Source organism: Cibotium barometz, chromosome 4, assembly GCF_041138505.1.
Source record: "Cibotium barometz isolate CiBa-2024 chromosome 4, ASM4113850v1, whole genome shotgun sequence".
NCBI lineage: Eukaryota > Viridiplantae > Streptophyta > Polypodiopsida > Cyatheales > Cibotiaceae > Cibotium > Cibotium barometz.
In genome coordinates, this window is record NC_141049.1 from 26209259 (window position 1) to 26232213 (window position 22955).

Sequence of the window (22955 nt, forward strand, 5' to 3'; positions counted from 1 at the left end):
TGGTGGTGGAGGGACGGGTGGTGTGCAGGTAAGAGTGAAAGAGAGGTAGGCATGGTCAACTTCAAAAGGGGGTGGCGGGATGGAGAAGTCGAGGAGAAGGTGTGCCAAAGCCGGAGATCCTATGAGGTAGTCCACAGTGCTAGTACCTCTTGAGTAAGGGAAGGAGGTGAGGGCGCGGGAGGGGGGCCATGGGGACATCCCGTTATAGATAACGAGACCATGTGTAGCTCCCAGCTCTAAGAAATATCTCCCATACACTGTGACCTCCTCACGGTCCTGTGATGATCGTTGCAGCCCTGTGTCAGTGATGTCCACCTCCTGTAGTCTGTTAGGGTCGTCTAGATCGAGTAGTGGGACCTGTTGACTTCTCGTCCTAGCGTTGAAATCCCCGAGCAGGAGGACTTCCCCCAGCTGCTGCTGAGAACTCCATGATATCCCCATATAATGGTAAGTACGGTGACTAGCCATGCTATGCGGCGTAAGGGGAGTGGCGTGGTGCAAAATAACACATAACAATGTGGATGACTTTGTCACTGCTAAGCTGTAGCCGCACCCAAAGATACCATGCATCCTCATCCTTCCGAACGATGCTGAAAATCTGTCAGAGATGGGATCTAAAAAGGACAACTACCCCTCCAGAGCCACGTACTCCTCTTGATGTGCGGGTCTCGCCTCGGAAAGCTGACTCCCACTCATACCCGGCTATGTATGGTAAGCCCCTCTCAAGGCTCTGATGAGTCTCTGTATAAAAAATGACATCCCTGCCTGTGAGAATATCTCGCTCAAGCCTCCTGGATTCAACCACAACATGCCATTGCAATTCCATCCTGCCAACCTCAGGTGTTTGGTCTCATAGACCCCGCGTCCCTATTTGGGACGACGCTCAGTGATAATGACCCTACCATCTCTGTAGATAGCCCACTTGCTTGCTCTGCGGGCCTCATGAACTATCACCATCACCTCACGCCGGTGTGCCACTTGTGCTGGAGTGAGATCATCTCCCATGTACACCTATGTGCCCTTGAGGGCAGTCCGCTTGTCTAAGAAGGCATGTCTGCTCTGGTGGCATCAGGGAATCTAATGATGAGGGGTCGCTCTCGTGTCATATCCTTGCCTACCCTCCATGTATCTGCAGAGAGCGGGGCGATCCCGTCCACTCCTAGCATCTGGCAAAGCGTCATGGCATCCTCCTTGGGGGAAGCCCTCGCTTGTAGCCCCCGCACTCGCACATGGAGGGCCCTATCCTTCCTACGTTTCTCCTCCTCGAGAGTCTCATGTATGATGCTTTGTGGGGTTTGTGCTTCTTCAACACCTCCACCCAATCTTTCTTAGAGAGAGAGAGAGAGAGAGAGAGAGAGATGAAAATGAAATGAAATGAAATGATATATTAACGTCTTCAAAAGGCCAAAATGACCTATGAGACCAAAAAGGTTACAAGTGGTGGATCTGATACAATGTCTGTGTAAGGAAAGCTAAAAACAACTAAACAACTAACTGAAACTGAAACAACTATGAGGAAAAGTACGGTACCAGGAGCTCCTAATGGAGAACATCTGGGAGGAAAACTCCAGCAACAAAGGTAATCATCATACACATCACTATCCAAAGATGTCTCTCATCGAGAGAGAGAGAGAGAGAGAAAGAAAGATATATTAACGTCTGTGAAACGCCAAAGTGGCCTATGAGACCAAAACATAGTACACAGCTGATGGTGTCTCATCAAAAGTAAGACCAAAAGGACTAAAAAAGTCCTAAAACAATCCTAAACAGCTATGAAAGAAAAATACTCCTATTGAGGTACAACAAAAGTGTATAATATCTACAACTAGTATAAGACTGGTGTAATCTGCTCATCTCAGGATCTCTCTCATGGGGTGCTGTAAGATAGAGAAACTAAAGTGGCGGGGTAGTCGTCTCCTGTGGCGGGTAATGATGGCTCTAATCCACCGGTGATGAAGCGGCCGTGGACAAGGTCCTAGTAAGCATGGGCATCTCGCTCGACAAAGTGCTATGGCTCTGTCAAGGGTGACTCCTCTTGAAGGACGTCTATGGGACTTCTAGCTCATCGAGGGGGTAGTGGAAGTCCTAGTCATATCTGTCGGGTGGTCTTGGCCCTGGAAAAATCTATCATGGCTCGCTGGCGGGGTGGATCCTAGTGTGCTGTCCTAGATCGTAGGAGAGCCTCTCGATGGCATCTGAGCTCCAATAAGAAAAGCCCCAAACACCTCTGATCCTCAAACTCCATCACATGTCGTAATGGTCCAAAACCCTCTCAAAAGAGACCCCAGTATCTCCCTTGTATCTCATAGTACATAGTACATCGGCGTATGTAGTGCTCCTCTGACTCCACTTCCTAGTGATATAGCTGACAAATGCGGTCTTCTGGCTTCATCCCCTCGTATCTGCCAATCTCTACCCTCAATTGATGTGATGAAGTGCGTATCTGTCCAATGGCACTGCAAATGCCATGTGAGAGATGAGTGTCCATGTATGTAGACCGTGTTACAAAGCCATCTCGGGAGAGATTTAGAAAATGGTCCTGGTAGTGGGCCATCTTCGTGCCTAGTGGTAGGAAGGAGTGGACCATGTCCTTTCTGCATCTAGCCTCACGATGTCCATCCTGATCACCCTATTCTGCTCAGAGCGACTAAGGTCCAAGAAGGGCCAGTCCAGGCTATAATCAAATGGGGTACACATCTGGGTGCACCAACATCGTGTATCGCAGTCTATTGCTAACTGCCTGGAAGAGAGAAGTGCTAGGTGTGGGTATCTCTATCTGGGGAGCTCCCATATCCTCTGCAAAAATGTCACTGACTGGAACAGGGCTTCGGTAACCACTGGTGCGGCTCCTATCTCTGCTCTGACAATCTCATGAGGTAGCGGAAGTCCACAAAGCAGCAATATATCCTCTTCCCCCGTGCTCGTCCCTCCTCAATGAGAGCCCTGAGGGTAAATATGTGATCCAAAGTGAAACCTAGTCTGAAACCTGCCTACCCAGGTGCTCTCAGTCCATGTGTCTTAGCCCATCTACTCAGCTCTCGATCCAAAATAGATCCGAATATCTTGGCCAAGCAATGGCCATCATGGGGTCACCACTCTTAAATAGAGGTAAAATAGTATGTGCCAACCAACTGTTTGGGAAACCTTTGCAAAGGGCCCTGTTAAACATGTGTACTAGCAGTGGTGCCAATACATCTCTGGCATGTGAAAAATGTTCTGCCACCAAACCATCCTGGTCTTGGGCTCTTCCATTACGTAGTCTGTCAATAGCATCCAAAATCATCCGAATGGTGACAAAAGTAGTATGATCCGGGCGAGTCGCTGACGGATGAGGGATGGGGGGCTGCCCTGGTACTTCATATAAAGTTCTTGCATATTCATGCCATGCCTCAGGTGTTGTGATAGGTGTGGGTGGCTGTCGCTCATGGAACATCTTCCACGCCGTCTTGCTATCCTGCCCCAAAAATAGTTGGTATATCTCCATCTCAAGCTTGGCCAGGTAATCCCGCTTCTTCTTCCGCACAAGGCGTTTGAAGAGCGTTCTAGCCTGTCTATGTGTGTGGATGCCAAGGGTGATCTCCCACTACAAGCAGTCACGAGTCTCGCAACATTCATCATCGTGCCAACCATTCTGTGGGGCCGTATGGCGAGGAGGGGTAGAAAGAGGGGGGGTATACGGGAAAGCATATGGTGCTGAACCATGTAATACATCTGCCAACTCTTTCGTAAGCTCATCAAGTGGACTGCTCGGGTCAAGAGCGAACAGACCATCATATACTGCACTGCCATATACCCGAGTAAAGTGATATCTTGGGTATCTGGTATGACTAGAGGGTTGTGTGCCTCTAACATATCCACAAGTCACAAAAAATGTCAAATATGCATGGTCTACTGCTATCCCTCTGCCCGAAATGGAGAGATCTTGTATATCATGTATGAAGGTAGGTGAGCCCATCAGGTAATCCACTGTACTAGCTCCTCCCTTTTTGTTCCAGCATGTGAGAGCATCTGAACCTGGCCAACAGGATAGGCCATTATAGATAACTAGCCCATGTGCACTCCCCAAAGCTAGGAAGTGTCTCCCATATTCTGTCACTTCTCCTGTGTTCTGGGCAGATCTCTGCATCCCTATCTCATCCGCTGCTAGCTCGCGGTACATGGGCTCATCCGTAGCATAGAGAGCTGATTGTTCCCGGCCTGTACGTGCATTGAAGTCCCCCGTTAGTAGTACATCTCCCAAGCTCGCAAATCTCATGATGTCCTCGTACAGCGGCATATATGGTGATTCTCCCAGCGTAGCGTATTTGGAATGTGCCGGTGGGAAGTAGCATACTGCAATGTAAATGTCCCAAGGTCTATTTGTGCTCACTTTGATTCACATGTAGCGTGCGTCTACACCTCTATGCATCACATGTACTGCCTCCCATAAGTACTCCCTTAACAGTACTGCTACCCGCCCACTTCCTCTATTAGTCCCCCCCTGCTATGCGTGGTTGGGGTCGACATACTGATTCCCATCTATAACCAGGAACCTCCGGTAATTTACTCCCTGCACATTGGTGTGTCTCTGTATACATGGCAATATCCCGGCCTTTGAAAGTGTCCTCGAAGTACCCTGCATCTACCCATAGGGCTCCATTGCAGTTCCACACCGATAACTTCAAGGTCCCATAGGCCGCGCCCCGTCGGGATGAGCGGCGCTCCCGCATGAATACTTGCCCATCTCTATATACAGCCCACTTCCCCTCCTTACGTGCTTCGAACACTCGAGGCATGTTTTCCTTCCGGTGTGCTATCTGGGCCAGCGTAAGATCCTCATCTAGATAAATTCTCTCCCCCTTAAGAGCGGCCCTCTTAGCGAGAAAGGCCGCCTTCTTATCCATATCTGCAAATTTCAATATCAATGCTCGTGCTCTGGTGACATCCTTTCCCACTCTCCAAGCCTCTGCTATAGGAATCTCTGTGGCTCCTATCTTTGTACTCAATGTCTTAGCATCATCTTGAGGGGTACCTTTCTCCCCCACCCTGTAACCTGTACATGTAGGGCTCTGGCTCGCCGTTTAGCCTCTTCTTCGAGGGTTGCAATCATCACCTCCACTTTATTGTCAAGCATTCCCTTGTGCTTTTTTACCACATCAATCCACTTAGCATTTTCTTCCACCTCCGCCGTGGTGTGCTGTGCAACCTCGGCGAAGGTTTTTATCTCCTTCTCCACCTGTATTTTTAGTTCTTTTATTTCCTCCAAGTGTTGCAGCCATGCCTTGTCCCTCATTTTGATGGTCTAACTTTTCCTTGCATGCATTCAGCTCTGCCCGTAATTCCAAAATCATACTATCTTTCTCTGCAATCATTGCATGCATTTCCTCTTGCAATTCTTTTCTAATTTCAGCCTGCATGAAAGTTTGTGCAACCTGCAGTTCCGCCCATACTTGGGCTTGCATCTCGCCCTTCATCTTTGCATACATGTCTGCATACGTTTCAGCCAAACAGGCATGTGTTTCTTGCTGCATTTCTTGCTTAGTTTCCTCACGCAGGAGGCGTATCTCTGTCCTGACCAATCTGTGTATCTCATCATACATTGCTTCATCGATTCTCTTCGATGTCTTCCCCAGTCGCCTTGACCCCGGGGAGAGTGTCCATTCCCTACCTCTTCTCACATAAAACTTCTTAACAGAAGGGGACTTTACCGGTGTATGAAATGCAGCATCGGCGGCTCCTCCGATTTCGGCGACAATGCAGTTGGAACCAAGCTGTCCATACTAAAGCCATGCAGTTGGAACCGAGCTGTCATTTGTGCATACCAACATGATCCGTCTCCCTGTGATGCCAACTGTCGTGAAGACTCCAGGGCTAAGCGAGCATACCTGTCTCTAGGGAGAGCCCAAGTGCTATGTATAAAGGAGACTGATCGAGTGAGTGCTTCTACTACCAATGGGGGGGCAGCCATCTCTGCACGGATAATATCATGTGGTACGGAGGCCTTGGCCCTAATCATCCGGCAAATCATAGAAACCAAAGGCCTCTCCATACATCTCCATCCATCAGTGCTACCAGCTCGGCTGTGGTGATCCACTGAGGGTCCCCATATCTCCACTCCATATAGCATGGCTGAAGTGACCAAAGTGTCAAAGAGCAAGAGCTTTGTTCGAGGTTCCTGAAACTCAACCTGCGAACACATCCTCTCTAAGCTCTAGTCAATCGGGTCTCCGCTGCTCTTCTCAAGGAAAATAGTGGGCCACTAAAAACCACACCAAGGAAGTATATGCATCTGTATACTCCACTGTCTCCTGACCATATGTAAAGGTGGGTACTGACCTCCTAACCCACTGTGCTGTGGTGTTAAACACCATCACCTTGGTTTTACCAAGGTTAACAGACAATCCACTGTCCTGTGCAAACGCGTGCAATGCATCCAAATGACGTTGCATCCCCTCTGGAGAATCTGAGATCAACACAATATCATCAACATACAATAATAGCGGAATCCATGTCCCTGCTAGCTGTGCTCCTCTGCCACCCTCCCGCTCTACATAGTCCGAAACCTCATCCACATACATCCCAAATAAGGTGGGAGAAAGGGGGCAGCCCTGTTTCACCCCAATAGTGGAGTGAACCATCTCAGATATACCCTGAGTAGTACGTACCTGCCCCACAACTGTCTTGTATAAAGCCATGATTCCCCAAATCAGCTCTGTGGGCACTCCCATCTCCTGTAGTCTGCGCATCAATATGGCTCTCGGTATTGTGTCAAAAGCTTTGCAGAAATCCACAAAGCAACAATAAATCCTCCTGCCATATAATCTGCCCTCCTCAACAATAAATCCTCCTGCCATATAATCTGCCCTCCTCAATAATAGCTCTGAGTGTCAAGATATGGTCAAGAGTGGAGAAACCTCTCCTGAACCCTGCCTGCCCTGATGCACGTATGCCCTCTCTCTCTGCCCATCTACTCAACTCCTGCTCAAGAATAGATGCATATAATCTAGCCAATGTGTGACCAATCATGATGGTACGATAATTCCCAGGAAGCATGGGATCCCCTGACTTGAAGATAGGCACAATCGTGGACATATTCCAAGTCTCAGGAAAACCCTCACACATGGCTCGGTTAAACATCATAGCAATAAGCTCTGCAAGCATATCTCTAGCATGAATAAAGTGCTCTGCTACCAATCCATCATGATCATATGCTCTCCCAGTCCTCATCCTTTCAATAGCCTTCCTTACCATCTCAGCAATAAAGAAAGCACATGTCTCTGGGCATGGATCCGATGGGTCTGGCAGGGGCGGCTATCCTGGTGCTGTGTACAGGGATGCTGCATACTCACCCCAAATCTCTGTGGAGGTAATGGCTGGTGATGGTGAATGCTCATGGAATAGTCTCCATACCTCGCCTAAGTCCTGACTCATAAATAACTGATACAAATCCCTCTTCCAACTCCTTTTTGACAGCTGAGATTTCAACCGCTTGACTTTCAGCATGCAATTTGGCCTCCACTAGTTCCTCCTTTAAGGCTGAAATCTCAGCCTCTTGCTTGGATGTTCTCTCTTCAAGCTCTTGGATTTTGTCAAATCCCTTCTCGAGTTTGGCGAGGCAGTTTATGATTGCGGTAACGGAAGAGTCGACCATCTTCTTGTTTTCTTTGATAATTGTGCTAAGCTTGTCCTCCACCTTCACGAGCTCCTCTTTAACTCCGGTCTTGGCCATGACTTTTTGCAGAACTTCCCACAGCCAAGCTGTCAGCCTGTAGATAATGCCCACGACTAGCATTTAAGGGTTGTTGGTCGACTGGCTTCTTGACTTGGCCGACAGCAGTCTAGCCCTGGCCGATTGTTGTCCAGGCCATAATGGACCTGGCCAACTGCCTTTCCAGGCTCTAAAGGCTGCCGCCTGGGCTTAAGGGTTGGCTAGGGGTGTTGGCTACCCCTTGTAAGGCTAGACCATGGTTAGGGGCTGCCTTGGGGGTGGCCTTAGGGCTGGCCCCACTACATGCATGCAACTAAATGCTTCTATGATGCATACTACTACTGTGGCTGACATCTACATGCACCTACATGATGAACACTTGCTGAATTCTCCGGAGTGGGTTAAGAGGACTGACCTGACTCTGACCTCTTGGCTGGGAGACTGACCTATGTAGCTCGTGCCTAACATGTCCCGGACTAGGGCTCACAAAGGGGTCACGGCATATGACAAAATATCCTAAAAGGTACTACTTTTGTACATGATTCTTGCACTTTTGATGAGCCAGTTTGTCACTGTGTACCGTAGTGCATGGGTGCACATAACAACACAAGGCTTTAAGGGAAAAAGAATAGCAATGAAGAGAGTTGTTTTTATTGCCACATAATTGCTTAACTTGAGGCTCAATGCCCTTCTTTAGAGACAAGAACAAGAGCTGCATGAAGGGGATCAATAATAGCAAAGAGAAACAGGGATTAAGTTGCTTCATAGGTACATTATTGAAGCTAGGAGCTTTTATCTACAGGTTCACTTGGCGGCTTCGAGGATGAGGGGGTGTGTGGGGGGGGGGAGGTGTCGGAAGAGCTCAACAACCCCACCAGGAAGCTCAAGTCCAATCTGGTGTTCAGCAACCAAATCAATGAACCAAACCACTTCCAAAACAAAAAGAGGCATCAATCTGCTCACAAGGATCATCGACTGTAACTTTGGTATGCCAAATCCTGGGAACCTGCTGAAGACCACACAAGGCCTTCCGGAACCTGTAAACCACCCCCTTTGAACCTGGAACCTCAAAGCTTGGAGGCTTCTCAACATCCTCCTCCACCTGCAAGTCACCATCTGCCACTTGCTTGGCTTTCCTACCAATCCCCTTGGAAAGAGCTTCCTCAACTGCAAGAGGCTCTTTGTCCCAACTAATACGAGACATCAGAGCATAGTTCACCTATAAAGGCTCCTCTGACTAACGAACGCAAGAACTGTTCCTACCTGCTGCCATCATTTGGCAAGCCATCCACCATCTAGTCCCGAAAAGCCTACTGCAGCATATCCACATTCAAGTGGTCATGACGAAACTGCCACACATCACCAAACTGAGAACCTGTAAGAGAGAGTGCTGAGAGTTTGTAAATCCCATTCTCCGCTCCGCCTTCCCATACAACCTGGCCTGTCGCTTTGTCCCGAGAAGGAGTCATGTGCTCCAAGCACCACTATCAAGAATCCACTCCCGAGTGTCCCCAGCAGTGAGTCCAACCGCCTCCCTGCTCAAAGAAGATAAAACACCGGTGTCCATAATCTCCAAGTGCGCAAAAGTCGGAGTCTTCACGGTTACTGCCGAGGAATCTGCACCCTGCTCGATGCTCTGCTTAGGACATTTTCTCTAATAATAGCCTTTCTCGCCATAATTGTTGAAGGTCCTCTTTGCCTTCAAGGCATCACGATCCGAGTCGGGCTCCTGCTCGGAAGAATTCTCCCGTGAAGACTTCCCTTTGCCCTTCCTACGGCCTTGCGACCACTAGCCAATCAAAGCCTCAAAACCTCCGCCCTATGGAGGGTTCGTAAAACGCTCTTCCTGGTCCAAGACCATAGGCACAAGCTCCTCCCATGTGATGGTGCTGAGCCTGCCACTGAAGATCAAAGAGGAGTAGAAAGCTGAGTACTGAGAGGTCAGATGAGACAGCAAAGTGATGGCCATGTCCTCTGAAGATATCTCCTTCCCAGCTTGAAGAACCTCCTGCTGAAGAGCCTACAACTTGTTGATGTGCTCCCACATCGTCGAAGACTTTGCAGGATCCATCACCCACTTAATCACTTGTGGTGTGCAATTAAGGAAGATGAAAGAACGCACACAAGCATTGACACGATCCCACAATTGTGCCGCTTGAGCCTCCCGTTCTTTCCAAGTAGAGGGTAAAAGCTCCCCGAACTCCAACTCTAGCCGTGGAACACCAACAATAATGAAATTAACCAAGTCATAAGACTCCAATACAGACTCCATCATAACCTTCCAGATGCCATAGTTGGTACCGTCCAACTGTCGATCCACCGGGAATGTGGGGAGTGTAGGGATCTTCACGTGCTTCTCAGCCATCTCAAGCAAGTCTGCCATCTCGGGGGGGTTACTTTGGTCTTGTGAAGGGAGGGTGGGTGGGAAAAAAAATGAAGAAGAGGCTGCAACTAATATGCAAGGTGGCTGTCCAACGATGATAGCCGCCTTCTACCCAATCTCCAAGTCCCGAACAGCCCAAGAGATCTCCAATCAGCACCAAAAAACCATCAGTCCCACAAGCTCTTCAAATCTCCCGCAAACTCCAAGGTCTTCAAGAAACAGTCCCACAAGCTCTCCAATGTCTCCAACCTTCAAGCCACCTGGGGCTCTAATACCATGTCAGAATACGCAACGGTTATGAGACAAACTGCTAAGAGAATAACGTAGCAAGACACCATGAAGAGGATGAGCAAATGCAAGAGAACCACCAACCTGAAAAACGCAGAGCTGTGTGGAGAAAAGCAAACGCAGAAGAGAGAGAGTGAAGCTGTATGAACTCTACACTATATACAAGATCCGGTACAATACCCAATACATGAGGTGTGGGGGGGGCAGCCCCTCTATATATATAATGGACTGCTGGTCTGCCAGCCCAAAACAGGCTGACAGCAGTCCCAACTGCTCACGGCCAGAGAAAATCCAGGTCGGCCAGGTCATCACAGTCGGCCAGACCAGAAAATAGGCGGCCAGCATACTCCTGCCCCACGACCACAGAAAGCAGGGAAAAAACATGGAAAAACAGGGGGGAAATGGAGAAACACCTAATGGGCGGGCACACCCACAACAGAGGCCCTAGTGTGTCGTGTACAGACAGGAGATGACTGCTAACAGGAGGGGGGGTGCAGGCGCTTGTTGGAGGTTGTTATGTGTTCTGCACTGTCAGTGTTATAAGGCATAAGGTAATGTTTAAGAGCCTCAGAGGCCTATGATCAGACAAAGAAAGGCATGAGGTCTTGCACATTACTGCAGAAAAGCAACACAGAGTTGATAGACCTTGGATTTTACCAACATAACTAGAATGAAAAAAGCAGTAAGTGTAACCTTTCAACTCCTGGGCGTAGAGACAAGCTTCCAACAGACACACGCTCTTGTAATGCAGCTTGCTGTAACAATCATTAAAAAAAATTAGTTCAGCATTAGCATAGTGTTTGGATTTTAAAAACCCAAGAAAATCAATATAATTTTTAAAGATCTCAAAAAACTTTCAGAGGAATAAAAAGGTTCCACAAGGGTGTGTGAACACACGCACGCACGCACGCTCATTATTGTGTGTGTTCGTGTGTGAATTAGGTGATCTGACAATTTCCTTACTTTTTCTTGGATAAGATTTCGAACAAATGCACCCTTTTGATCCGTGGGCAATGCCATCGGCCAGCCAATCTGATTAAATCACAAACAACACAATAATGTATGGCTTTTTGTTGACAGCAATATACCAACAATCCAGGAATATCGCATTCGACATACTAATAAAACTCTTATAATTTGAACTTTGCCTTTGATTATTGAAAAAAATAGAAACAACATTGTAGTCCTATGGCTCTTCTATTGTGTATTTTATGTATAAGGTGTCCGTGGAATTTATAAAGAAGCCCATAATCGACCCAGAGATACAAAACAATCGATATTACCATACCTGGTCAAAGAAAAGAGACAGCATCCGTTCTTCACTGCCACCAGCTCGCCTACAGCATCAATCACACATCTTAGATTCCTACAACAAGCACTCTAATTGTTTCAAACCAAGACTAGACATGCACAGCCATTATAAATTACATTTAAAGATAATAACCTTAGCAAGTCTGCATAGACTGGCTCTGACCAATTTGCGCAGTCCAACCCCAGCTTCTGAAATGCTGCTCAAAAAAAGGAGCTACCAACAATCATGACAGCAAAACAATTTAAAAACCCCCAAACAAAATTGGATGCATAAACCTGTAAGGCCTGAAGACCCCCCAAAAAAATCAATGTTTCCATGAAGAAGGGCAAACACTAGAATCTTGATATAGGGCCCACCTACATTAAAAGAGTGGCGATGACCAAAGCGATGCATATCAGCCACAACCCTGCATGTTGTTAACATAACCACATCAGTATATAAGTCACACTCTTGCCCGCTCATTTGGTATCCTTGCAAAGATCAAAACACCAAGTACTTGACAGTATAATGCAGAATGGTCCATTCTCCCCCACTTATGATTCAGCAGTGCAGCACAAAGACTCGGTAACCACATCAGTATCCTACTTTGTTGTCAGCCCTCTTAGAGGTCTACGTATCGAATGAGCACTACTGCTATGACAGGAAGTGCCTCACTCTTGGATATGTAGGATGCACAAAACAACGTTTGCATTTCTAGTGTGCACATGTTGTGCTTCCCCATCTAGACGACATTTGCACATTCAATAAGCGCTCATACCACCAAAAAAAGAATCTAATCAATTATTTTTTGCAATGACACCAGTTGACTCACCTTTTTTTTCCCAGAAACAAGATCCTTCTATTAGTTAATTAAAAAAAACAGCCTCGAAGGGCTAAATACAAACTCGCCTCCATGTACAGAGCGAGGACTAAAGAACAAAAGGGGAGGATGTCAGAATGCACAGCGGAAATGAAGACAACTGCTGTAGAGAGCAAAACGCAGATGAGAGAGGGAGAGAGAAGCTGTATAAACTCTGTATATACACTAGAGAAATCCCGGAATGATACAATGGCAAGTGTGGGGGGCAGGGGCCATTTTATATGGCCCCATGCTGCTGGTCAGCCAGCCCAAAACAGGCCGACAGCAGCATATATGCTCACGACCAGCAATAAGCATAGTCGGCCACATGAAAAAACAGTCGACCACTCCTGCAAGACAGGTCGGGTAGCATAGACCAGTCGGCCAGCACCTGATACAGCCAACATGCCTCCCACACTGTCACGTGCATCCCGCACTTGGATGCCACGTAGACATTTCTGTACAGAAGGTGCAGGACCTGGGATGGTGAACTGGTCCCATGTGAGCCCAGTCCGGGACGAGTCAGCCAGGGATCCATCTCAGTCGTCCGAGGTCAGGTGTGCATTGTCCTGCACATGAGTCCAAGGTCAGGTGTGCATTGTCCTGCACATGAAGCAGTGCCAGTCCGCGCTGTGAGTCTCCCTCTGGAATGATGTCAGATGTGCTGTGCAACTGGATGCCAGGCCTCTGTAGGCATGTAGTTTTCATGTAGAGATGGGGCCAGCCCATAGGGCTACCCCAGGGCAAGGTTTTGCATTGGCATACTTAGTATGGGCATGGGGGAGGTATAGAACCACCCCCAAGGGGCTAGGAGGGCCCAAGATATTGCCCACCAGCCAAGGCAAGGGCTGGAGGGGCAGTCGGCCAGCTCCAGAGCCTCTGGACAGGCAGCCGACAGAGTGTAAAACCCTAGAACAGCAGGCGGCCAGGTGTGGGGGGCAGTCCCACACCTCTGCGCAGCATGTCCAGCAGCCAGGGTGCTGCCCAGAGTCATGCGCAGGCTGGACAGCCATCAAACAAGTGTGAAAACACTTTATTAAGTGTATGGGTATTTTAATAAAAATACTCAGTCGTGGGCTGTCCTGAAGCCAGCCGACTGCATGAAGGGAGGGGTATAAATACCCCAGCCCATAATCCCATCATTTATCTCATAATTCACCAAGAGCATCAAGCATTCAAGGGCCAGGACAGCCAAGGGTTTGCTAAAGCTAAGGGGTGAAGGACTGAAGGTCAAGGGCAGGTTTTCCAGCCAAGAAAAGGTCAAGTACTTTGTATTTGTTTCAGATTTACATCATTCTAATAAAGCAAATACACCATCCGTGGTGGGGGCCCTACAGAGGGTAATTGGGACCCAATACTGTGTCCTTCTCCATCTCCCCCTTCTCTCTCTATTTTCTGCACATCGTCTTTCAGTTTTGTGCGTTAATTCCGTCGCGAAAAGAGTGCTGTTTTTCTGAGTTTTGAAGTACCGATCCTTCTCCGAAGCTTCCGCATATTACACACACCCATTAAAAAAATGGGAAAAATACATTGGAAGTGAGAAAAAATGGGGGAACACCAAAAACGGGCAAGCACACCCACAACAGAGGTCCTAGTGTAATGTATAGACAGGAGATGACTGCTAATACCCCCTCTCAGCTCTTGGATGTGGAACCAACCCCAATGAGCTGGAGTCGGAGCATAGCTTGAGGTAGAGACTTCATATAGAGGTCTGCCGCATTGTCCTCTTTCGAACAATAAACAAGCAAGATGTCACCAGCCAAAATCTTCTCACAAAGAAAGTGATATTGTATCTCTATGTGCTTGGTCCGGGTATGGAAGACCGGTTTCCGAGCAATAGCGATACAGCTCTCGTTATCGCACTAGATGACCGTGGGTTCCTTCTGTGGAAACCCAATCTCGCCAAGCAACCTCCGCAGCCACACAACCTCGCAAGCAACACCACAAACAGCCCGGTACTCTACCTCTGTAGACGACAAGGCAATAGTTGGCTGCCTCTTGCTGCTCCATGATATAGCTCTTGAGCCGAGAGTAAATCCGTAGCCTAATGTAGATCTCCTCGTGTTTGGATCTCCTCCCCAATCTAAGTCACTCCAACCTTGGAGTCGGACTCGGTCCTTCATTTCCCCTCCAATGTCGTAGAAGAGTCCAAGATTCTTCGTACCCTGCAGATACCGCAAGATCCTACGTCCCAATGAGACTTCAAAGACATCTGCATGAATGAGCTCAACAGCCCCACAAGAAAGCTCGAGTCCAATTTGGTGTTCAGCAACCAGATCAATGAACCAACCAGCTTCCAATACTGAGAGGCATCAACTAGCTCACAAGGATCGTTCACTATAAGCTTCGTGTTTGGGTCCATCAGTGACATGATAGGCTTGCAGTTCTCCATCCCAAAGGCCTCAAGCAACTCATGAACATACTGCTATTGAGAGACAAAGAACCCCCTCTGGGTCTGCCAGATAATGTCACTACAATGTGCTCCACATGACCGCCACTGAGAATGAGGTCATCCACATGAAGGATGATCAACGTGACCAAGCCACGTTCCCGAAAGAGATACAAGTTACTGATCTCTAAAATCCAGTCCGTAGAAAGAAGAAATCAATCTTATGATTCCAAGCTCTAGGAGCATGCTTAAGACCATACAAGGCCTTCCGCAACCTGTAAACCATCCCCTTTGATCCTGAAACTTCAAAGCCTGGAGGCTGCTCAACATACTGTTAAAAGTCATCTCGTGTCTTTATCAGACACCAGGGCCTCTGTTGTGGGTGTGCCCGCCCTGTGTAGGTGTTTTATCATTTTTCCTCACTCCCCGTATTTTTTTCCTATTTTTCCAGGGTATGGGAGGCAGTGTAGGACCTGTTGGCTGTACCAGATGCTAGCCGACTAGTCACAGGCAGTCCCAGTTTCTCTCTGCTGTTGGCCGACTCCACACGTGTGACGGCCAATCCTGAGAATCTGGCCGACTGGTGTTTTTCACTAGTCGTGGGCATTTTATGTCCTGTCGGCTGCCCTTCTACTAGCCGACTGCACCCATGGGGCCATATAAAATGGCCCCATGGCCCCCCATTCATTGTATCTTGTTTTCATTGCGGGATCTTGTGTATAGAGAAGAGTTACACGCCTATCTCTCTCCTTCTCTTGTGCTGTCTATTTTTTGCACTCTACTTGCTCTTGTGGTCTCAGATTTTGTTATCATCTCCGCTGCGTATTTTGACATGGTATCAGAGCCCTAGGCTCTTGAAAGATCTTGGGAGTTTTCTGAGCAAGAGGGGGATTGTTACGTTGCTGATTGGTGGACTGTTAGGGACTGTTTGGGAAGAGAAGTAGCAAGAGGAAGGCGGGCTAAGTTGCTGGATAGCCACTTGCAGGTTTAAAGGTTTTTTTTCCCACTCACCCACCCACCCTTTTCAGTTACATCCCCGCGATGGCCGATTTATTAGAGATGGCTGAGAAGCATGTGAAGATCCGAACTCTCCCCACATTCCCAATGGACCGTCAGTTGGATGGGAACAATTACAGCATCTGGAAGGTGATGATGGAGTCTGTGCTAGAGTCATATGACCTTGCTGATTTCATCATTATCGGGGTTCCACGGCTGGAAGCAGAGGAAGGGGAGTTACTGTCAATGAAGAAGGACCGCGAGGCACAGGCACAGATGTGGGATCGTGTCAACGCCAGGGTCCGCGGTCATTTATCTTCCTCAACTTCACACCACACGTAATCAATCACGTAAAGCATATGACGCTGGCTAGAAGCATATGGCAGCACTTGGCTTCTTTTTATAACAGGGTATCGCCCATGAAGAGGATTTCCTTGGAAGTGCAGATGCGGGTTATGAACCCTGCAAAGTCGTCGACGATGCAAGAGCACATAAACAAGCTGCAGGCCCTTCAACAGGAAGTCCTCCATGCTAGGAAGGAGATACCATCAAAAGATATGGCCATTACTTTGCTGTCCCACTTGCCTGCTCAGTATTCCGCTTTCTACTCCTCTTTGATTACTGGTGGCAGGCTCAGCACCATTACCTGGGAGGAGCTTGTGCCCATGGTCTTAGACCGGGAGGAACGTTTCACGAACCCTCCTCACAGCGGAGGTTCGGAGGCCTTAATTGGCCAACGGCCGAAAGCCGGAATAACAACAAGGGCAAAGGCAAGGCTTCACCGGAGAAGTCTTCTGAGAAGAAGCCTGAAACAGAACAAGAGAAACTGAAGGCCGAGCGGTCCTGCAATGATTGTGGCGAGAAAGGCCACTACTGGAGGAAGTGTCCTAAGCAGACTGGAAAGAGTGCTGATTCTTCAGCCTCAGCTGCAAAGACTCCTGCATTTGTGCACTTAGAGATGATGGACTCCGATGCTTCATCGTCTTCGAGCGAGGAGGCAGTTGGCTTCACCGCAAAGGATACCCGGGAATGGATTCTTGACAGTGGTGCTTCCAGGCACATGACTCCGTCCCGTGACTTCTTTCTGGATCTGAAACGGTAGTCAGGTCGCATTCTCATTGGCAACAACTCCACCATTCCGATTCACAGTGAGGGCCGGATGGAGATTATTCCCGACGGCAAGGGGGGCAAGCATGCCTCCCGTGTTCTTTATGTCCCTGCTCTTGGTTTTCATCTTCTGTCAATGCATGAAGTATGCAAGACTGGCTTTCGGGTGGAATTTGAGGAGCATTCAGTTGCTCTACGGGACCGTGAGACTGGCCAGGTTGTTTGGGAAGGCGGTGTGGAGAATGGTATCTACAAGCTCTCTGCACTCTCCTCATTGGCAAGTTCTCAGCTCGGAGATCTGTGGCACTTTCGTTTTGGCCACTTAAATGTGGATGCACTACGGCGAGCTTTCCGCGACCAGATGGTGGTTGGCTTGCCCGATGTTGGCAGCAGCAGGCAAGGACGTTGCAGTTCTTGCATATGTGGTAAGCAACACAGGGAATCCTTTCCGAAGCAGGCTTCCACGCAGGCTTCAAAACCATTGGAGTTGATTCACACTGACTTGTGTGGACCTCAGCAGACACCATCAGTGGGAGGATCTCTCTATTCACGTGGGTCTACTTTCTTTCACAGAAGGACCAAGCTTTTGCACGGTTCAAGGATTGGCACGTGATGGTGGAAAAAGAATCTGGATTACAGGTAAAGACTCTCAAGGCTGACAAAGGGGGTGAATTCTCCTTGAATGTATTTCTCAGATTTTGTGCAGATCATGGCATCAAAAGGGAACTGGCCAATACAGGATCGTCTTCAGAGAATGGAGTTGTAGAACGCAAAACAGGACTGTGGTGGAGATGGCGAGGACCATGCTGGAATCTTCCTCGTCCACTTTGGTATGGCAACGGCTGTCCATACCCTCAACCGGTCTCCAATGACTTCAGTACCTAATATCACTCCATTTGAGGCATACTTTGGCAGCAAACCTGATGTCTCGCACTTCCGTGTTTTTGGGAGTGATGCGTATGTACATATTCCGAAGAAGCAGAGGAGGAAGCTTGACTCCAAATCCCGCAAGCTTATATTTGTGGGGTATAATTCTCTTTCCAAGGGATCCAGATTGTATGATCCAGATAGGAATGAGATTGTTGTCAGCGGAAATGTGGTCTTTGATGAGCATGTTCCAGTATCTACTATTGAGGAGCTGCCACTTCTTGGAGATCCAGAAGAGTCTCATGATGATTCCCAGACCATTGTTCCAGTTGATCGACCTCAGTCAGTATAGGAGGTTGAGCCCGCAACTGGAGTAGAGCCCCCGCAACGACAGGAGGCTCCACGATCTATTCAGGTACCCAGGTGGTTGTTGGACACCCTTCGGGAGTCAGGTGTCACGAAGTTACCCTCCAAGTGGACCACAGAGGACGGCCCTCGAAGATCGCAGAGAGTCCGCGACAAAAGCAATACAACGGAGCTTCTTCAGGTAAACTATGCTTTGATGTCTCGTATTATGCAGGACAAGGAGCCCACTTCCGTTAAGGAAGCCCTTTCACAAGATACTTGGAGGAAAGCCATGCAGTGGAGCTTGATGCCATCGAGAAGAACAAAACATGGGAGTTGGTACCGAGGCCGTCGAAACGGTCAGTCATTGGTGTCAAATGGGTCTTTAAGATCAAATATGCGTCAGATGGGTCGGTGGACAAACACAAAGCCAAACTTGTGGCTAAAGGTTATGCTCAGCGGCCAGGCATTGACTGCGAGGATACCTTTGCATCGACAACATGGATGACCACGATTCGGACCGTTCTTGCCCTTGCTTCTTCTCAGAGGTGGCCAGTGTATCAAATGGATGTAAAATCTGCGTTCCTTAATGGTGACCTGCAGGAGGAGGTGTATGTTGGAGCAGCCTCTAGGCTTTGTTGTTCCAGGATCAGCAGGGATAGTTTACAGGTTACGTAAGGCCTTGTATGGTCTTAAGCAGGCTCCCAAGGCTTGGAATCAAAAGATTGATTCCTTCTTTGTTCGGACTGGTTTTCAGAGATCGGTTGCAGATCCCAACCTGCATCTCTTTCGGGAACGCGGCATGGTTACGATTATCATCCTTTATGTGGATGATCCCATTCTCACCGGCGGTCATGTGGAGCACATTGGCGTGACGAAGGCTGCCTTGTCAAAGGAGTTTGAGATGACCAACCTAGGCTTACTCCACTTCTTTTTGGGATTGGAGATTTGGCAGACCCAGAGGGGGTTTTTTGTCTCTCAGCAGCGGTATGTTCATGAGTTGCTTGAGGCCTTTGGGATGGAGAACTGCAAGCCTATTACTTCGTCGATGGACCCAAACACAAAGTTAACTGTTAATGATGCTTGTGAGCCAGTTGATGCCTCGCAGTATTGGAAGTTGGTTGGTTCATTGATCTGGTTGCTGAACACCAAATTGACTTGAGCTTCTCCGTGGGGCTGTTGAGCTCTTTTATGCAGACGCCATTGAAGTCTCATTGGGACGCAGGATTGCGGATCTTGCGGTATCTGCAGAGTACGAAGGATCTAGGACTCTTTTACACAGGAGGGGATGGAGTCAGACTCCAAGGTTGGAGTGACTCAGATTGGGGAGGAGATCAAGACACGAGGAGATCCACTTCAGGTTACAGTTTTACCCTCGGCTCAGGAGCAGTTTCTTGGACCAGTAAGAGAGAGCCAACTATTGCCCTATCTTCGACAGAGGCGAGTACCGGGCTCCTTGCGAGGTTGTGTGGCTGCGGAGGCTGCTAGGCAACATTGGGTTTCCACAGAAGGAGCCCACAGTCATCCAGTGTGATAACCAGAGTTGTATAGCTATTGCTCGGAACCCGGTCTTCCATGCCCGGACCAAGCACATAGAGATACAGTATCACTTTGTACGTGAGAAGATCTTGGCTGGTGACATCTTGCTACTTTATTGTTAGACAGAGGACAATGCGGCGGACCTCTTCACAAAGTCTCTACCTCAGGCTACGCTCAGGCGGCACTCCGGCTCCCTAGGGTTGATTTCACAGCCAGGAGCTGAGAGGGGATGTTAGAAGTCATCTCCTGTCTTTATCAGACACCAAGGCCTCTGTTGTGGGTGTGCCCGCCCTGTGTAGGTGTTTTATCATTTTTCCTCACTCCCCGTATTTTTTTCCCATTTTTCTCTATTTTTCCAGGGTATGGGAGGCAGTGTAGGACCTATCGGTTGTACCAGATGCTGGCCGACTGGTCCTCACTCACAAGCAGTCCCAGTTTCTCTCTGTTGCTGGCCGACTCCACACGTGTGACGGCCGACCCTGAGAAGCTGGCTAACTGGTGTTTTTCACTGGTCGTGGGCATTTTATGTCCTGTCGGCTGCCCTTCTACTAGCCGACTACACCCATGGGGCCATATAAAATGGCCTCATGGCCCCCCATTCATTGTATCTTGTTTTCATTGTGGATCTTGTGTATAGAGAAGAGTTACACGCCTATCTCTCTCCTTCTCTTGTGCTGTCTATTTTCTGCACTCTACTTGCTCTTGTGGTCTCAGATTTTGTTATCATCTCCGCTGCGTATTTTGACACATACACCTCCTCCTGCAAGTCACCATTAAGGAACGCGGATTTGACATCCATCTGATATACGGGCCACCGCTGAGAAGAGGCAAGGGCAAGAACGGTCCGAATTGTGGTCATCCTCGCTGTCGGTGCAAAGGTATCCTTATAGTTGATGCCAGGCCACTGAGCATAACCCTTAGCCACAAGTCTAGCTTTGTGTTTGTCCACCGACCCATCCGACGTATACTTGGTCTTAAAGACCCACTTGACACCAATGACTGACCGTTTTGACGGCCTCAGAACCAACTCCCAAGTTTTATTCTTCTCTATGGCATCCAGTTCCACTTGCATGGCTTTCCTCCAAGTATCCTAAGAAAGGGCTTCCCTCACGGAAGTGGGCACTTTGTCCCACATGATACGAGACATAAAAGCATAGTTTACCTGTAAGAGCTCCACTGAATGACTTTTGTCACAAACTCTATGCGATCTTCAAGGTCCGTCCTCTATGGTCCACTCAGAGGGAAGCTGCGTAACACCCAACTCCTGAAGGGTGTCTAGCAACCACCTGGGTACTCCAACAGAACACAGAGCCTCCTGCTATTGCGGGGGCTCATCTTCAGCTGCGGGCTCAACCTCTACAACTAACTGAGGTTGTCTAGCTGGAACAATAGACTAGGAATCATCATCAGACTCATCTGGGTCTCCAAGAAGTGGCGGCTCATCAACAGTGGAAGCTGGAACATGCTCATCAAAAACAACATCTCCGTTGACAACAACCTCGTTCCGCTCCGGGTCATACAACCTATATCCTTTGGAAAGAGAGTTATATCCCACAAATACAAGCTTTTGGAACTTCGAGTCAAGCTTCCCTCTTTGCTTCTTTGGAATGTGAACATGGGCATCACTCCCAACCATACGGAAATGGGAGACATCTAGTTTCCTGCCAAAATAAGCCTCAAAGGGAGTCATCTTTGGTACTGAAGTCGTCAGAGATCGGTTGAGGATATGGGCAGCCATAGCCACAGCCTCTCCCCAAAGTGGACGAGGAAGATCACGATGCTCCTCCATCGTCCTCACCATCTCCACCACAGTCCGGTTCTTTTGCTCAACTACTCCATTCTCTGAAGGCGAACCTGTATTGGCCAAGTCCCGCTTGATGCCATGTTCCACACAAAACCGCACAAACGCATTGGAAGAAAACTCTCCTCCTTTGTCAGCCCGAAGAGTCTTTATCTCTAATCTAGACTCTTTCTCCACCATCACATGCCACTCCTTGAACCGAGCAAAAGCTTCGTCCTTCTGGGAAAGGAAATAAACCCATGTGAATCTGCTACAATCATCAAGCAGCAACATAAAATACAAAGAACCTCCCAAGGATGGGATCTGCATAGGTTTACACAAGTCAATGTGTACCAACTCCAAAGGTTTCGAAGCCCGCCTGGAAGCCTGCTTCGGAGAAGATTCCCTGTGCTGCTTACCACGAATGCAAGAACTACAACGTCCCTGCCTGCTGCCCACATCTGGCAAGCCATCCACCATCTATTCCCAGAAAACCCGCCGCAACACATCCACATTCAAGTGGCCAAACCGAAAGTGCCACAAGTCACCGATTTGAGTGCCTATCAGAGAGGAGAGTGCTAAGAGTTTGTAGATACCGTTCTCCACTCCGCCTTCCTATACAACCTGGCCTGTTTCTCTGTCTCGTAGAGCAACAGAATGCTCCTCAAACTCCACCTAGAAGCCAGTCTTGCAAACCTCATGCACTAACAAAAGATGAAAACCAAGTGCAGGGACGTAAAGAACACGAGAGGAATGCTTCCCCCCTCTGCCATCGGGAATGATCTCCATCCTTCCCTCACTATGAATCGGTATAGTGAAATTGTTGCCAATGAAAATGCGACCTGACTGCCGTTTAAGATCATGTAAGAACTCACGGGAAGGAGTCATGTGTCTGGAAGCACCACTATCAAGGATCCATTCCCGAGTATCCCTGGCAATGAAGCCAATTGCCTCCTCGGACGAAGATGAAGCATCTGTGTCCAAAATCTCCAAGTGCACAAAGGCTAGAATCTTTGCAGCTGAAGCTGAAGAATCAACACTCTTCCCGGTATTCCGCTTAGGACACTTTCTCCAATAGTGGCCTTTCTCGCCCCACAATCGTTAAAGGTCCGCTCGGCCTTCAGTTTCTCACGATCTGAATCGAGCTTCTTCTCAAAAGACTTCTCCGATGAAGACTTCCCTTTGCCCTTATTGTTGTTGTTACGGCCTTTCGATTGTTGGCCAGTCAATGCCCAGAATCTCTGCCCTGTGGAGGATTCGTAAAACGCTCTTCCTGGCCCAAGACCATAGGCACAAGCTCTTCCCACGTGATGGTGCTGAGCCTGCCCACTGGTGATCAAAGAGGAGTAAAACGCTAAGTACTGAGAGGGCAAATGAGACAACAACGTAATGGCCATGTCCTCTGAGGATATCTCTTTCCCTAC

At 48.5% G+C, this 22955-nt stretch overlaps 1 protein-coding gene across 1 annotated transcript in view; it reads right to left on the reverse strand.

Moving 5' to 3' along the window:
* The window catches only part of LOC147639096 (Haloacid dehalogenase-like hydrolase (HAD) superfamily protein), a 63608-nt gene that overhangs the window by 38831 nt on the left and 1822 nt on the right, over positions 1-22955 (reverse strand). The window contains exons 2-6 of the mRNA XM_086787345.1: positions 12027-12076; positions 11803-11866; positions 11647-11695; positions 11322-11390; positions 11052-11113 (exon numbers count right to left, since the gene is read on the reverse strand). Of these exons, the coding sequence (XP_086643471.1) occupies positions 11052-11113; positions 11322-11390; positions 11647-11695; positions 11803-11866; positions 12027-12076 (294 nt within the window). The remainder of the gene's footprint in view (positions 1-11051; positions 11114-11321; positions 11391-11646; positions 11696-11802; positions 11867-12026; positions 12077-22955) is intronic.